At 39.2% G+C, this 16,724-nt stretch overlaps 1 protein-coding gene across 1 annotated transcript; it reads right to left on the bottom strand.

The window, feature by feature from the left end:
• Positions 1-10,828: 10,828 nt before the first annotated feature.
• Positions 10,829-15,928, bottom strand: nsun3 (NOP2/Sun RNA methyltransferase 3). Its single transcript, XM_080026751.1, has 6 exons — positions 15,689-15,928; positions 14,248-14,351; positions 13,659-14,161; positions 12,981-13,135; positions 12,231-12,352; positions 10,829-11,827 (listed from the first exon to the last, which is right to left on the bottom strand). Exons 1-6 carry the CDS (start codon positions 15,860-15,862, stop codon positions 11,488-11,490), a joined length of 1,398 nt encoding a protein of 465 aa, XP_079882877.1. The 5' UTR covers positions 15,863-15,928; the 3' UTR covers positions 10,829-11,487.
• Positions 15,929-16,724: the final 796 nt, after the last annotated feature.

Genomic DNA, 16,724 nt, shown 5'->3' with positions numbered 1-16,724 from the left:
GTTACTCAGTGGAAATGCTGATTATTTGCAATATTTTCATCCTGAAGTTGAGCACAATCACAATACTTCATCTTCTGTGCTAATTCATGTGTGTTTACAATGCATACTGATGCTCAGATTTTAAGCCTTATACCTCAGTCACCACACATTCATTTTAAATTCCCAAATCCAGCTTATTAAGTATTTGTTACTTGTTTCGGTATTTATTTTATAAGCCGTGCAATCGCTACATATTGAGAGAAAAAAACGTGTTTGAGTCTGTTGGCTACCTATCTATAAATAAAGACTAGATGACAGGAAGGTGCACGCCGTCTATCAGAATTGCAAAAGCCTCAGCTTCCAGGGGGGCCCTAGTGGACTCTTTTTATGTCCCTTCCAATGTCAAATTCAAACCTTTCCCCTTGCTTCATCTTATTGCTCATTGATCTATCAAAGGTTAGAGCCTCATTTGACCCAATGTGTCTTTCTCCTTCCACCTCATTACCTTTGAGTTCTAATAATTAACCTTACCTCTTTTCATAATGTCTGCAACAAGTATCATGCCATGTATGTCAAGGAATCTATCAAATAAGTGATTTATTTATTTATATTTTTATTTATTCTGTGAAGGCATTACATTTCTGTTTTATTGAGAAAAAAAATCCATGTTTTTCACTTTAACATTCTCTCTTCATGTTGAAGACTTTGACCTTCTCATGTTGCATTTATTACTATACATCAGTCTGGTTTATCTGTTGTGCCTAAAATGTCAAATTATGCCATCTTATTAATTGCTATTATGCGTTACAATTGACAGATTTCCACTGAAGTACATTAAGGCCATTTTAGGTAGGAAAGAAAGGGGAAGGTGGGACCACTTTGCTGCACTTTCCAAGGTTGGATCAAGTTCATCACACCACAGACGCCATAGCTTGCCTTTTATAATGCCTGCAGTGAGCATGGCTGTCATACTACCAGGATAGCAAAACCTTTGACATGGCAGTTTTAACCTTGGTCCTCCCAGGGTCTCATGCCATTATATTTTCTGTACAAATTAAAAACTTGATTTTGCCCTTGTGTGTGTGTGTGTGTGTGTGTGTGTGTGTGTGTGTGTGTGTGTGTGTGTGTGTGTGTGTTTTAACCTTTTATTTATACAGGGGTATATCCCATTGAGTCCCTAGACTCTTTTGCAAGGGAGACCTGTTCCCATTTACACTTTACCATTCATACACACATTCATACACCGATAGCAGGCTAACTATCGACATTCACACGAGGCAAGGTGGGTGAAGTGTCTTGCCCAAGGACACAACAACCATGACACAGGTGGTGTGTGTGTGTGTGTGTTGTGTTTGTTATTGGTAGGTCATGTTGAAGAGGAGCTCAATCTAGACACAAGTCTCGCCTAGTGATTAAACGTTGCCTCACTGTGTGACAAAGATCTCCAATCACATTTTAATAACACATTTATTATTCATGATGATAATTCAAATATTTCTGTAGAGCAATTTAGTCACCTGCATTATTCATTTAAACTATCAGTATCAGCGGCAGAGCAGCAACAACACAACTTTGCGTATGGTTTCACACTTACACACACACTGTTGCCCCCAAAGCTCTGCCATTCAATTGTCTTGTTGGTCTCTTTCTCATGGCATATATTAAAAAGAATCATCTAAAATTGTATTTTGTGTGTGTATGATTTTTGGAACATTTTTTAAAGTATGACAACTGAAATGCTGAAGACAAATGAGCAAGGGTATATTAATCTTGCAAAATTATAATTGCTTGGGAAGGAGCCATATTTCTTACGGGTTATGTTTTTGGGTGAAGTTGTAAGCTGTCACGATGTATGGTGTAGTTTTCTGTGTCTGCCATTAACTAGCGCTGCTCTATTGCGTAGGGCACAGGTTTACACTGTAGGTACATCACTTTGTGTCACACGTTGTTGACCCATTAAGGGCATAGGGTTTTGGGCCATTGTGCAGTATGAGGTATCAAGGGTTTGTTGTTTGTGGTCAATGAATGGAACTGTCTGGACCATGATTCACATGGCATATGGTCAGCAATAAATGGATTGTAATTATGCTGCAAATCGAAGACGAGCCTGCAGATTCTACAAAGCAAACAATATACAAAACTGCATTACTGTAATATAGCCCATCACAGCCAAGTCACTACTGAGAGTCAAACACTGTAGCTTGAGAATTGGACTAAGCTTCTATAGCTTGTGACGCTGTGTGTCTGATCATATGCACATACTTTTGTGTGCAACGTGTGTGTGCACTCATTGCAGGTTCTGCTCCATAAATGCTGTACCTGTGTACTGTGTGTGAAAGAGAGAGAGAGAGAGAGAGAGAGAGAGAGAGAGAGAGATAAATAGCATGTTGCATGACATTAGACACTAGAACTGTTCAAAGCCTCTGAGACATGAGAAAATTAAACATTAATTGCCGTCCACACACAGTATGTAGGTCAGTTAATGGTCAGCCAGGATTCTTCACATCGGCCAAACTAGTTAGAGTCTCTTGGTGCTTGTTAACAAGTTAACAGTGCACATGCAGGACATGAAAACATTTTCCCTTTCCTATCACTATCTATAGTTTGATTGACATATCATTCATAATGTTTAAATTTGCTAATAGCTTGAATTGAATTCCCAAATAATTTCCATGTAAAGTAGCTAAATAGGATGTATGAAATATAACAATACAGTGAATTCCCAAAGATGCATTCCCTATATATAGAACCTATTGATTTAAATTAAGTAAGCTTTGTTATTCTGGCCAGTTTATGTGGTTACAGGTTTCAGAATACCTAAGAACCATTAATGATATTTGAAGGACATTTTCTAAAACCATGATATTTTGCCAAGGATGCCAAACTGAATGCACGTTCTCAGCTTTAAACTCAGTTTGTAATTTAATAACACACATCTATCAAAAGTGTAATCATTTTTTTCTCTGCTGTGTAAACTGTTTTGCCAACCGCCTTTCCACAGAGACACAATTTAAAAACACTTTTAGATCATTAGCTCACTTACCAATCAGAGGTTGAGCCCTTCAAATTGGCCTCTGTTGAACAATTAGTTTGGACAAAAATGGCAAGAGAGAGAGAGAGAGAGAGAGAGAGAGAGAGAGAGAGAGAACCAGGGAGGTATAGAAGGTGCTGAAGAAGTATAAGGAAAAGGAGAGGAAGGGGACATGGAAGACAAAGGGGAGTTAGGAGAAGGAGAGATTAAGTCAATCCACAAATGCTTTTGATTTATACTGTCAGTGCATAGTTGTTGCTTCCTGTGCTTACTCAAATGACTGTGTTCTTTGTTGATGCAAACCATAAATTTTTCAAATACTTTGAATAGTTTCGCAAAAATAGTTCGCTTTTGCAAGGGCATAATAATAATATGTTTTGCTGGTTTGCTGTCAGGTTTTGAGGTTAGTGTGAAGTGTTTCGCAATTATAACCAAAAGTTTCAAAGATAGCTGACCCTAAGCAATCACAAAAAATCTGTAAATGAAGCTGCTATTACTGTAAGCTAAACCCTTGTGTACCCTGCACAGCCACCCACACAGGTGTTTTCTGACTGATGTTGTTTGATGAGACCTTTGCTAAGGGCTGTGGGGGTGTGTACGAACTGTCTCTCACTCTCCTGTTTGTTTTCACAACAACAGGGAAAGGAAATAGCAGGCAGAATTACAATTGGCATTTAGTTTGAAAAGGAAGCAATGCATGAATGTGTACATGAGGCACATCTACTGTATCATGATTCTGGACATGAAGAGGCAAGATTTACGAATGAACCTACAAGTCGATATACCAGGTTTTTGTGTGCCCTCACATTTATAGTAATGCAAGGATTTGTGTGTATATACTATGCAACGTCGAAGTGTGTATACACTGTAATGATAGCAATATTAGCACTATGCCCTTCTCTCCTCCATCTCTATTCCTCTGGGTGAACGGTCTTGAACACGTATGTTATGGCTCTTGAGTCTTAAGTGCACTTGTAAGTTTCACAAGAACATCAAAACACTATCAAGTCGCGCGGATCCCTGTGGCCCTAGTCTGGGAGGCAGCACTTAGGTAAAGAGGATTAAGAGGGAAGAAAACGTGGAGATGAAGAGATGACGGAAAGCAGAACTATTGAAACTAAAGTTGGAAAATAGATGTATGGTTTTGGATAAATTACTTCCTATCATTCCATAGTGTTGAAACCAGATGATGAGCTATTTTAATGTGTTACCTAGATTGGAAGATATTGCATTGTTCAGTAATTTTTTTATATATAGTAATGATAAGCAGTGTGGGTGACTATTTGATCCCCTCAAACAATTATCCAGTGGCTTTTACCCTCCCTTTTCGTTAAGTACCGGGTTCATTGAATAGATTTACAGAAGCTCAGGTCCGGCCAAGAAACCCCCTTCAATTTCAGACGTCCTAATTCACCACTGACAGCCAGAGAGGTGGCGAGTATAAGGGGATATTAAAAGTCATACTCCTTTTACATGGTCAAGATATCCTACCCAATTTACTCACTTTTGAAGCCTGCATGTGAGAGAATGGTAATTGAGCCATCACTCTGGGAAAAGAGAGAAAGATGAGTAGACAGCAGGGAGAGAGAGAAAGAGAGAGAGAGAGAGAGAGAGAGAGAAGTGGAAAGGAGAAGGGAGAAAAGTGCCGCAGAGGACTTGCTCACATAGAGAGAGATAAGGTGAAGCATGTCTTACTTCTATGAGTTTAGTTTATTCTCAGAAACAAATGGATATTGTTATATATAAATGTAAAAAATATTAATAAATAAAAAAGTTGTACAATTAGATTTCTGATCCACGCACAAGTTTTTTGTTTTAAATAAATGTAATAATGACTCCATAGGTCAAGGGAATCAGGAGCTGATCAATAATAAGCATATCACCAATTTTTTCAGGGGCAGAATGTATTGCCTTTCAAAAGGGATTTGATGCTCTTTCTTGTCATATGATTAACTAAATATTGTTGGATTTTAAATTGTTGGTTCACACTTTGTGTGTATGACATCAGGAAAGCAACCTTGGCACCCACCACAATGGATAGTCATCTTAATTTACCAGTTGTTTTTTTATAGCCATACATACACATGTTCTTCCCATTTTTCCTTGAGCAGCAATTATTCCAAATTGAGGAGCCCAAATGGAGGAAATGACCTCACGGTGATGCAAAGAATCAGATGAAATACTTAAGACTGATTTCAATCCAAGATGTTTCTGATGCTAATTGTCATATAAAATGACCTACGCCATTAAGGTATACAATAATGCAATATTTTTTTACATCAGATTAAAACTTGCCAGTGTGTGCTGTGTATTATCTGTGGGAAGAAATAGCATTCCCATGGTTTGTTGTGTCTGTCATTGATAAGGACCCTGGATGTCTTATTGCTGTCACCACGTTTCAGCTTATATGAATTTTAAAGCTGTTCCCCACACCATTTGAATTTACCTTATTCCTTACACACATACACACCCACAAACACACACACACACACACACACACACACACACACACACACACACACACACACACACACACACACAGACAGACAGACAGACGCACACGCGCACACGTGTAAGCATGTGATCAAGGGTGTCCAGGGCCTGTCATTTGACCATGTGGTGTGCGGATATGATGTCTCAGTAGACCTCCTGCAAAAGGCAGAGCAAGAGTTAAGACTTTAATAGGCAGAGAAAAGCTATACACCACCTCTGCGCCAGGACTGGAAAGATCAAAGGCCGACTGTGAGAGGAAGAGAGAGAGGGAGAGATAGAGAAAGACAGCCTGGATACATAGACACAAAGGACGGGAGAGAGAAAGTCATCCAGCGACAAGCAGACAGACGGAATAGCAAGTTCTGAAAGCACAGTAGGGACAGGGAGGCAGGTAAAGTAACAATCAACGGGGAGGATAAAGAGGAGACATTTCCATTCTGCCACACCTTAACGCCAACTTCAGCTAATGCACTGTGTTTGCCTCAGTGTCATCTTCAGTATGCCTGGCGAAAGCCTTGGAACAAAGCAGACATTGAACTTGTCTGGTCAGCACACACTAACTCCTGAGTCATGCTGATTGAAAATATGTCTTCTGCACTCAACTTGATTTCATGAGGGAAGGTTGCAGCGCCCCATTTAAGCTAATTACTGATTTATTAGACACAGCATGGCCTCGGAGGACAATCAGTCTTTGTTGATCGCTCCCTTTTGGATATTTTGAAATATCCAAACACTGGATAGAGGATTTTTATGTATTTCCCAGAGGATGAATCCTACTTCTTTTTGTTATTCTCTGACTTGCTTCTATCACAGTCATGTTCGCATTTGTGGTTTCAATTAAAAATTAAAAATAAAACAAAACTATTGAATGGAATTTGTTAGCAACATTCATGGTCCCTCATAAGGAATTGTAATAACTTTGGGGATCCTTATCAATTTCATCAATCGCCACCATCAGGTTAACATTTAGATTCATCCAGGGCTTTGGTATTTGACCAAACACCGGTAAAACACAAGACATTTACATCAACATCTGCTGTACTTTGTGTTTGGTGCCAAAAAGCACATTTTACCATGCTAACATGTTACACTAAGATGGTTATCATATGAGACTCAGTATGTTAGCATTTTCATTGTGAGCATATAGCATTATGTCATTAGCTTTTACTTCAGTGCACCACTGAGCCTAAGTACAGTTTGACAGAGTCACTGCTGTTACATAAGCTGTCTGACGAAACTTTCTGAACAGCAAGAAACTTTTTAATACCATAATGTGTCATTTAGATAGATCAAATTAGCACACACTGTTTAGTACAGTAGCAAAGGAACTCTGTGTCATTTTATCTATTCCAGATTTCAAAGGAAATCTGCCTAGTTATTACCGAAATCCGACAGGATAGATGGCCTCTTTGAACACTTTACAGCCGAATACAATTCAATACGACCCGCTGATTATGAATGAGAAATATATGACGTACAGATACTTATGTTCTTACATAAAATGTGATGAATAGTCTATTTCAATCTAAGCATTTTAACGGTAGGCCAAGGGGACTCCATTATTTCTGAATCACCTTTTTGATTTGAGAAGGGGGTGCTCATTTGATCCTTTGAACAACATACCACACCCCTCTGATGGTTTTTAAACTGAAAGTATTGGTAAGACATTTTTAAATCAGCCCCTCATACCTCTCCCCTCTGACTACCTTTCCCCTTTGGGAGAATAATCTATTATTCATGCTTTTCTTTCACTTGCAGGAGTACACTTCAACAAGGTTTGAAGTCGGGAAGTTTAACAGAAGTGAAGAAAATTTGAGACGAGGCAACTCTATCTGGGCACACCTTTTTCTGTATGAAAATGTTAGGTAACACTTGCATAGTTATTCAGTTGCCTAACTTCTATGCCTATATGCCAGTAGTAACTACTACATAGTTATGCTGTCACTACTATATGCCAATATAGTAACTACTTCATAGTTATGCAGTAATTAAACCAATATAGTAGTTCCTGCATAAAAAGCTTAATTATTGCCGGGTTTTGCTAATTTAATTTGTGGGGGGAAAAAACTATGACTCGATACTTCAAAAACTGTAAACACCTGGTAGCTCTTTTTTTCAAATCCAATTTCGATGCAGGACTGTCCAAGGCTTCGGTTTTATATCTCCCGATCAATCCTGTATTTTCCGCAAAGGATGAATGAGTGTCCAGGCTGGGGTAATCTGTCCCGCCCTTCAGCCCGTTGAGCCTGGGCCTTGTCTTAACCTGTTATGGATGTCTCCTTCCCTGCAGCTGCCGAGGATCACATACTAGGTCTACGGGAGGAATGACCACCGACAACACATCTCTCCTTGGTCCTTCCAGTTAATCATGGGGCCTAGCTGCAGTAAGTCTTATGATGAAGTGTGAAACTTGGATGTACCGTTTTTATCCAAGTTCAGTTCTCCTCTAAGACACCTGTCACTCCAATACTTTTTTTTAAGTATTTTGTTGGAATCAGCTGAAATAGGCCTCTGTGCTAAATCTCTAAACACCACCAACCAAAAATGTAATGCTGTGGAGTTCCATTTCGTATTTGGAGTCTGTGTGTGTGTGACAGACAAACAGTAGATGTAAGGAGGAAAATGCCTGCGTTCCTCTCCTTTATCTTCAAGTTGTCTCATTTACCCTCTTGCTTCAACTCATGCTCCATTAACAATCCTCTAGTGTCCTTCACTGACATTGATGGCACCTGACGTCTCCTCAGGCCATAACACACATGATAGGCAATTTTGTTGTGTATCCATTCAGTCCTCAATTGAAACTTGTTTTTTTCTTCTGTATGCACCACGAGAGGTAGACAGATTAATCAGTCGGCATTCTGAGATCATCGTAATTGGCTGAAACTATGCGCTCATGAGGCAGACAATATTTTTTTTTAAATGTCACTGCAGGCAGCCTCGTCAGTGTGGCTGGTGGGGAGCAATGTTGTCGATGTTTAATTTATTTTAACTCAAATATTTACCTTGTGTTTTTTACTATTTAAATAATTACACACAGCTGGACAGAAATCCAGGATTCACTTATGGCAATATTTTAAAGTGCCAACAACAGGGAAGGCCAAGTGCAATAGACAATACACATGTTTTTATTATTTATTAATATTTTTCTGTCTATATTTATTAACGTTCAATTTTGTTTTTCATTTGTTATTATTGTAAAGTTTTGATATTTTGTGAAATTCAAAATCCCCCAAAACAACAACAATGTGATATCGGCATGTTATATGGGCCATCGTCTGACCTGCTCTCTAAACATTGGCATCGGCCATTGAAAAACCCATATCAAGTGACCACTAGTTTGTACTATGTACATTATGGAATACACAATTGGCTTGCTCATACAGCCTTTGTCCTTGTGTTTTGTAATACTAGTACTACTACTACACACTTAAAGCTGTTGCACAATTCAATGCATATGTCTGAGTGCACATGGACAAAGAGTTTGACTGGACCCCTGTATGTATTAATTCCTTGAAGACTTTTCCCCCTCAGAGATTAATAGTGTAACAATCAATCAAGAGCAGCGGTCCTGGTTACTCACTCCCACTGATGGAATCTTGACAAATGATGACATTTGGATTATTGATGGATACCCCAAACACCCAAAGGTACTCAATGCATACACCTACTTTTTCAACTGTCCAGCACATTCTATGCCTAACGCTTCAAGTCAAACATTTTTCACAAGTGGGAAAATATCTGATTGACAGCGCAGGTATTGTGGTTTAAATCTATTGGGTTTTAACAGCACAAATAATTAAGCTTTTCTTAGTCAGTGAGGTTCTATACAGTATCCTGTTTGAGACGTGTATAATATAGTACCCACTACCCACATATTAACCCACCAACATTACAAATACTTCACAAGTTAGTTGCTAACTTTGTTTGTGTGCTGTTTGGTGCTGAGCACTGAGAGTAGTGATTTTTTAATGTATGTTATTTTTTAGTCTTTCTGAAAACAGCTGCATGCTGCTGGAAAAACAGGGTTAATGAGAGCAGCGAGGCTGAACTGTACAATACATTTACAGGCTGTGAGTGGAGCTTGTTCAACGGAGCTCAGGCCAGATTAGCCTGAATGGATACTACAGCGTCCACTAGGACCATCCTATGCTTCATATGGCTTACTCAATGTATATACCGTTCTAAAATTCCTCCTCTATTTCCGCCTCACCTTTTATTGTCAATGACTAGAGTTTTAATGATTACATCTGGCGGTGGCACAAATTAATTCCTGCCTCTCTGGCAAAAAGCTGTTCCCCACCTGATTATGCAAAGCAGGCCTACATTCCATCCCTTTGAAGTGGAGGAAAAGCTGCTTAGAGATTCTCCCCTTGAGGAAACACTTGCAATACTGGGAACATCAACAAACCAGAGTTCACACAAAGGTCAGCAACATTAACCCCAATAAAGCCCCACTCCATCTCCACATCTCGCTACCTTTAAAGTCACCATGATGCTGTGTTGCGGCGCACTTGTATCAGTGACTAGAAGCTACCATTTTTTTTTCCAAAGACAAGCAGAAGTGCTGCGAAAGTAGGACAGCCAATAAAAATAGCCACACAAATGCACCCCTTAATGCTTGTATCTATTGCCAAACGCTGCAGTTAGATGACACCGGTTAAAAGGCATTTATTGTGACTTTACTATTTCAGCAATCACATCTTTGACATAGTCTCTTAGTTATGGTCACTTAGAAACCACCAGCCTTATGTACTTGGTAGGACGAAATGAGGGTTTCCACACATAACTGCCTGTGAAACAGTGTAGCGTGTTATTTTCAAAGGGTAAAAATAGGGGAATTGCAGTGTGTTATTGCGTACGGTTACTTTGAAAAAACACCTTTGGTCTCCGGACTGAGCAATCACAGCATGATGAAAAGTGTCAGTGCTGCGATGAAATAGTCTACTTTTAACTCAATCATGACACAAGAACAGTCCAGCCAGGTTAAGAGCCACTGTAAGAAATGATAACGCTTTCTCAATCACATTGAAGGGAGATATGATGACAGGTGTAAGAATAAACCACTCCTCAGTCCTCACACATGAAATGTTTAGCCTTCCGTCGAGTAAATCAAGTCTGAACCCATTTGCAGTAGTGTTATGGCAAAGAACATATCTGTCATGGGTGTTAAGATCGATATTTTTAAACTCACACAAACTGAAAGACCTCTCCGCATTAGCACTAACTCCTGATACGATAAACTGTAAATTCATTTTTATTAAAACAATCTTACCACAAGACAGCAGTATTATATGTTTTATCAATGTTATTATACAATGTGGATACAGTAATGTGATGCACTTAAAAAACATGTTCAGGTGTTATCATCTAATAGGACACCTGCAGTGTGAGTCATTTCCATGAACAATCAATTCTAAATTAAATATAAAAAAATATATAAATAAATAGGGGGTCAGTTGCAGAAGCTAAGAAAGGCTCATTGCTATTATAAAAAATATCAAGTACAGCCACATAAAATAAATGTTTCTTTTCTAATTGACATCTTTCCTAAATATCACTGGAGGTAGGTGTGAATACTGTGAGCGATGCTCGATTCGTATTTTGTTTTAAGCGGTACAAGTGCCAATGTAAAATCATGTCCAACACATAAACAATGGACAGCTGCTTCAAACAACATAAACTGCAGCTGCACCACTTATTGTCCTGCAGGTGGCCAAGTCTTAAACTGCAATAGTTAAGACTATTTTCCTGCATGTAGCAAACTACTGCTGCGGTTACGTCCATCCTCCATATGTGGCAATAGTTGGCGCCATGTGGAGTCTGCAATGTGCTGAATGTCAATTATCTAAGTCTGTGTGAGTGTGTTTACAAGCCAGTGCCATGAGGTGCTTTTCATCTTCACCCACGGGTAACAGAAGAATAGTAAATGGCTTTGTTTAGCCTATATGTTTCAAACGGATCTATTCTTCACAGGAGGATACAGACTATTTCCTCCTTCTAATCCGAGACAAAAACATGGGTCCCCAGGTTTTGCCGACCTGAGGAACCACTAAAATGCCAAGTCTGTGGCGACTACAGGAGACGCCGCCATTCTGTGGCTGAGGGGATGATGCCTTGTGATGCGCCTGTCCGTGCCCAGGGTGAGCCGGACTAAATGTAAAGTATCTTGATAGAGGAACAGCAATCTCCTCCCACAGGTCTTCAGGTTCAGCCTCGGGACAGTCGTTCAGCACAGTCTCAACCACAGCGTAGTTTTCTGAGCTGGACAGTGTGCAAGTGGAATAGACCACCACGCCCCCTGGTCGCACCGCTGACAGGGCCGACCTGCAGGGAGTACACAACAACAATAGACACTGACTCACTATTTCAAACAGTGCTGCAAATCTTTTTTTTTTTTTATTATTCTTTTGGACAATTTCACACAATACACAATTTTCTCTTTCACATATTCATACATATTTCTTTGTGTTGTCCGAAGGGTAACAGGAGAAGCCAAAGGCTTATCAGGTCCCGCCCACATTTTCATCAGATTCAGATACACAGCTACTGATACAGAAAAAACACAATTGAACTTACCATTTCCATGATCAATCTGCTTGCTTCAGCTTTTAAGTTCAGTTCTCTTCAGTTGTTCAAATCTTGATTATAGTGCGTTAACATTATTTTGCTACTTTTCTCATGTGTGGACAAATGTTATGTATGTATTAAGGTTTGGGAAAGGGCATACCGGAGCAGTTGAGCCTGGAGCCCAGGCAGCCGGGGTCTTTCCTTCAGTCTCTGTTCCCCCTGCTGGCTGCTGCAGGAATATAACCAGCTCCTGTCATTAGAGCAAGGAGCATCCACTAAAACCTGGAACAGAAGAAAGCAAGACATTTGAGTTGAAGGGGTGAAAGAACACTTTAATACTTCTTGAAAGTAAAATAAGACAAAAAAAGCAGGACGTTTTGAAGAGTAACCAAACTACATGTTATGTTATTCCCTCACAGCAGGGGACAGACAAGGTGAAAAAATGAATATTCACCAAGTCATGTCTGTCCATTATTGCCTGTGAAATGTTTCAATTCAGCTGAAAAATTGTATCACAAATCTGACCTATATGCAAATGTTACAAGCCATATCAATACCACAATACATGTTGAATCAGTGCAGTCTGTACTTCTATTTCCTTTCAGTCTTTGTTCCCACTACATCTTAACTCTCAACCTTTTCCGTCTGGGCTTTCCTTTTTTTCTAAATATTTTTGTTCCATTACAAGTCAAACAGTAAGTCCTTTGATTCCCTCCTAGCCCCTTTGAATGCCTTTTTTCTATATTTTGAATAAATGGTTCTCTTATTTTCCGCTGGGCTTATTAGCTGCTGTTCAAAGGCTTGCTGTCCTCATGCATTTCTAACCTTGCCGTTGACAAAGGAAGTGTGACGCTTCCATTTTTTGTTGCAGAACTCACTCAAATGCAGCCATAAATCTCACTGTGCCCACCTTGTCATATGTACCCGCTTCACTTTGCCCAAAAGACCTGCCGTCCAGTGCAGACACAACCACTCTGCTGTTTAGTGAATGAGGAATATACGACTCCAGGGTTTTGGCCAACCAGTTCCGTCTGTGAGGGTCTGGTTCATTACAGTAGAGAATTTCTGGAACAAAATAAAAAACAGGGTGCCATTACTTATTAACAGTTTTCAATTAGACTTGCATTACAGCAGACTGAAATATTCCTTAGATTCAAGTGCAGCAATTTACATGCAAAGGAAGCTTTTATTATTTAATATCAAAGCTTAACACGTTTCAGCGAGATGGTATATGTGAAAAGCTCTTGTTGCCAAACAACTCTATACTGGAATGTCAATTGGTGTAGTGTTAACATTGCTTTACTAATACAGTAAGTTATGATTTGTGCTCATTACAATCTATTTTAATCCAACCATTCATATTTTGTCACTAAAGGATGGTATATAAACTTTAATATTTAGTATCATAAATGCCAATATTTAATTTGATGTATACACTCTGCACAGTATAGGTGTATATCAGCCTTCCTGCATCTTCTACTACCTTGCTTTAAAAGCTGCACTAAATACACAATTGTATTCCTCTTTGCATGATATAAAGAATAATCCAATTAATGTTTGAAAAGTCAAAGACTAAAATACTTGTTACCTGGGGTGGCACACTGCATCACTGCTAAGGCTTTGCCCCCGGGGGCGGAGCAAAGGTCCAAAACCTTCTCCCCGTCTCTGACTTGCAAAGCCAGCACTGGAAGCAGGGAAGCAGCATTCAGGATGTAGTATTGCTTCAGCTGGCCCGGCCTGTGGGCCTGAGAGGGAAAGCGTAGGGGATACGGGTGGATGAAGCATTGCAATGAAGGACGGGGAAAACCCAGTGAAGGATCCGATTGAAAGTCCTGAACATGCGTATGAGAGGTGCTGTCTGGTTGGAGATGGGAGTCATTAAAAGGACACGACAGAGAGTCCAATGCTTCTTGGTGTTCAGAATGTGACACTGTTGTTGTACGCCCGTTAGAAAGTGACGTGGGGCCATCTGCTTGCATTGGCAATGTGGAAAAGCCCTGTGATTGGAGAATCTGTGTGATGTCTGTCACGGCGCTGAAGCGGTTGAGCAGGACCCCATACTGCCAAGAGTGACGGTCCAGGAGCACTGCTCTGCAGGAGAGAAGTAAACCCAATGAAGGATGGCTACAAACACTGTCCGGGTGCAACGTGCAATAATCATTTAAAACAAAAGGTACCGTGCAGATGCCCACAAGTCTCCAAGCTCCTGACTGTATTGCTGGTCAAAGTGGTCCAGTACTGGTTGGCATGAAGATCTTTCTTTTTTCCATGTCTTTGTTACCTGTTACAAGCAGACCGGTGATAATTAATTCTAAAGACTAAATATTCATGTTAGACAGGCACAACATTAGATAAAATCATTAAAGTAAACCATGACAGCTTTGGTTAGTTTTAAAGGGACATTCATTTCAAAGCTTAAAGGCCTACTTCACCGGTTTGAATATGAAGGTGTATTGAATTCTGAGATGCTATGTAGTATAAATGTGCAAAAAAAATTGAAATTGGTTCATCCTAGCCTGAGAAAAGGCAGAAAGAGTGTTTTTTTTAACCCTATATTAATCTTACTGTGACATCACAGTAAGATAAATATAGGGTTAAAAAAAAACCTTACTTTGTAAATATTACTGTGATTTCTCCTACTGTGACATCACAGTAATATTTACAAAGTAATTTTTTTTTTAACCCTATATTTATCTTACTGTGATGTCACAGTAAGATTAATATAGGGTTAAAAAAAAAACTCTTTCTGCCTTTTCTCAGGCTAGGATGAACCAATTTAATTTTTTTTTGCACATTTATACTACATAGGATCTCAGAATTCAATACACCTTCATATCCAAACCGGTGAAGTAGGCCTTTAAGTCCTAATCATGTAAAAACTAGTTGGACCCAAATATTACAGGGGTCATCAAGTATATTGACCAAATCCCTTAAAAAATACAGAAAGAGTAATACAGTTGACAGTATTTTAAAGGTGGATTTTGCACGATCTGCTCCAGAAAATAATTGCTGAGTCTTGTACACTCTGACGGAAATTACGCATAACATAAGTTCAAATACATGAATCAATGTACTAGACAGCTCCATAAACCGTATACACAATAATAATAAGACCATGTCATGGGAAATTGGACTGTGTGTAAATTGTAGGCTACCTGAGTTAATGAGTCTCTAAGTCTCTGTTTTGGATGCAGAAGCCATAACAACACAACTTCAGTTATCATACAATGAGCATAGTGTGGCTTTATTGTATACTATCTACATCTAAATTCTTCTTTATTAGTTCAGTTAATTTTAAATCAGAAATCCTGAGTTACCTTAGAAGCTAATCTACCCCATCTAGTGGGCAAATAGATAAGCTGCTTGTATAGCCCTAAACAACAAATCTGTCCAGACTTTCATAAAATCCCCCAAAACTTTTAAAATATTCGTTTTAGAAATGTTTATATTAATGAAGGCCTATTTTTAGATTAATTAATTTAAGGAATTGTAAGACTGTTTAAAGATCTGAAGGTAGATAACATGTTTCATTAAAGGGGCTTTGACACAGCCAGCCAACTGCTTTCAAATGAGACAATATACAAGCAACACCAAATGCACCCCTTGATGTTTGTTTACCTCGTTATTGGCGGCTCCTTTTTGCTCATTGAGTTGTAAATCGACGTCGGGTCGCGCGTGACAGTTACACGAGCACAACCTCCACAGAGGAGACGGCGTTAGCTTCTGAGGTTTGAAGGTAATTATCCTCCACGTACTATAAAACTGGTGAGCTGAAAACATAAATATAGACATTCGGTTCTACTTTACCACCTAAGGTACATAGCCGAGACAGGTCCGAATATATTTTCATATGTTGATTTCGGCGTACGTTAGTCAAATCCGTCCTCCAACAACTGAGAGTGATTTCTTTAGTTCCACCTGACTGCTGACTCTTGTACCTTAGAACCATAGATAGAACACTTAGAACACTGTGTTCTGTATTATTATTTTATGTCTTGTAGGCCTACATCGTAGCGTCGATTTGTTTCGTTGATAACGTACCTCTTCAAACAAACCATTGACTTGAAGAGGTACTCACCGTTTGCACATTTAACCTTTACCTGGTTTGGCACCTGAGGCTGAAAACTCAATATGGTTTCCGACACAAACTTTACAATCAACAGCCTACCTCCCTGGGAATAAGATGGTAAGGTTATCACAAGCCATAGTTTTAGACGTATTAAACACAGCCCTACAGGCTTATGCTTACCTTGTTTAGCCAAAGCTAATAGTATAACTTCTGGGTCTGGACTACCAGGTAGCAGAGTCAAAGCTCAGTGTAAAACATTTAATTATTTTCTATGATTTCTTGTTTAATATGAATCACTTATCTTAAGATTGTATAAAATAGTATCCATTCCTTAAATGTTTAAACCTCATTATGTTCGGTATTAGTCTACTTGATATATAGTAGGCCGTTTAACATCGGAGGGAAGATTTTAGTGAATGCACTGGGGTATCTGGTGTGACAATGGGAAATAGTTTACAAAGTTCACGTGTAGGTAGGAGGGCGCCTTAGCAGGGATCTCAAAACCCGCTACATTATGTGTAGCATTACCAATATTTCCAGGTAAACAGTGCCACAACTCCTGCCAGTTTTAATCTAAAGCAACAC

The sequence above is a fragment of the Ammodytes marinus genome (assembly GCF_949987685.1).
Source record: "Ammodytes marinus genome assembly, chromosome: 1".
Taxonomy (NCBI): domain Eukaryota; kingdom Metazoa; phylum Chordata; class Actinopteri; order Uranoscopiformes; family Ammodytidae; genus Ammodytes; species Ammodytes marinus.
The sequence above is the reverse complement of the archived record's forward strand: the minus strand, read 5'-3'. Positions and strand labels throughout refer to the sequence as shown.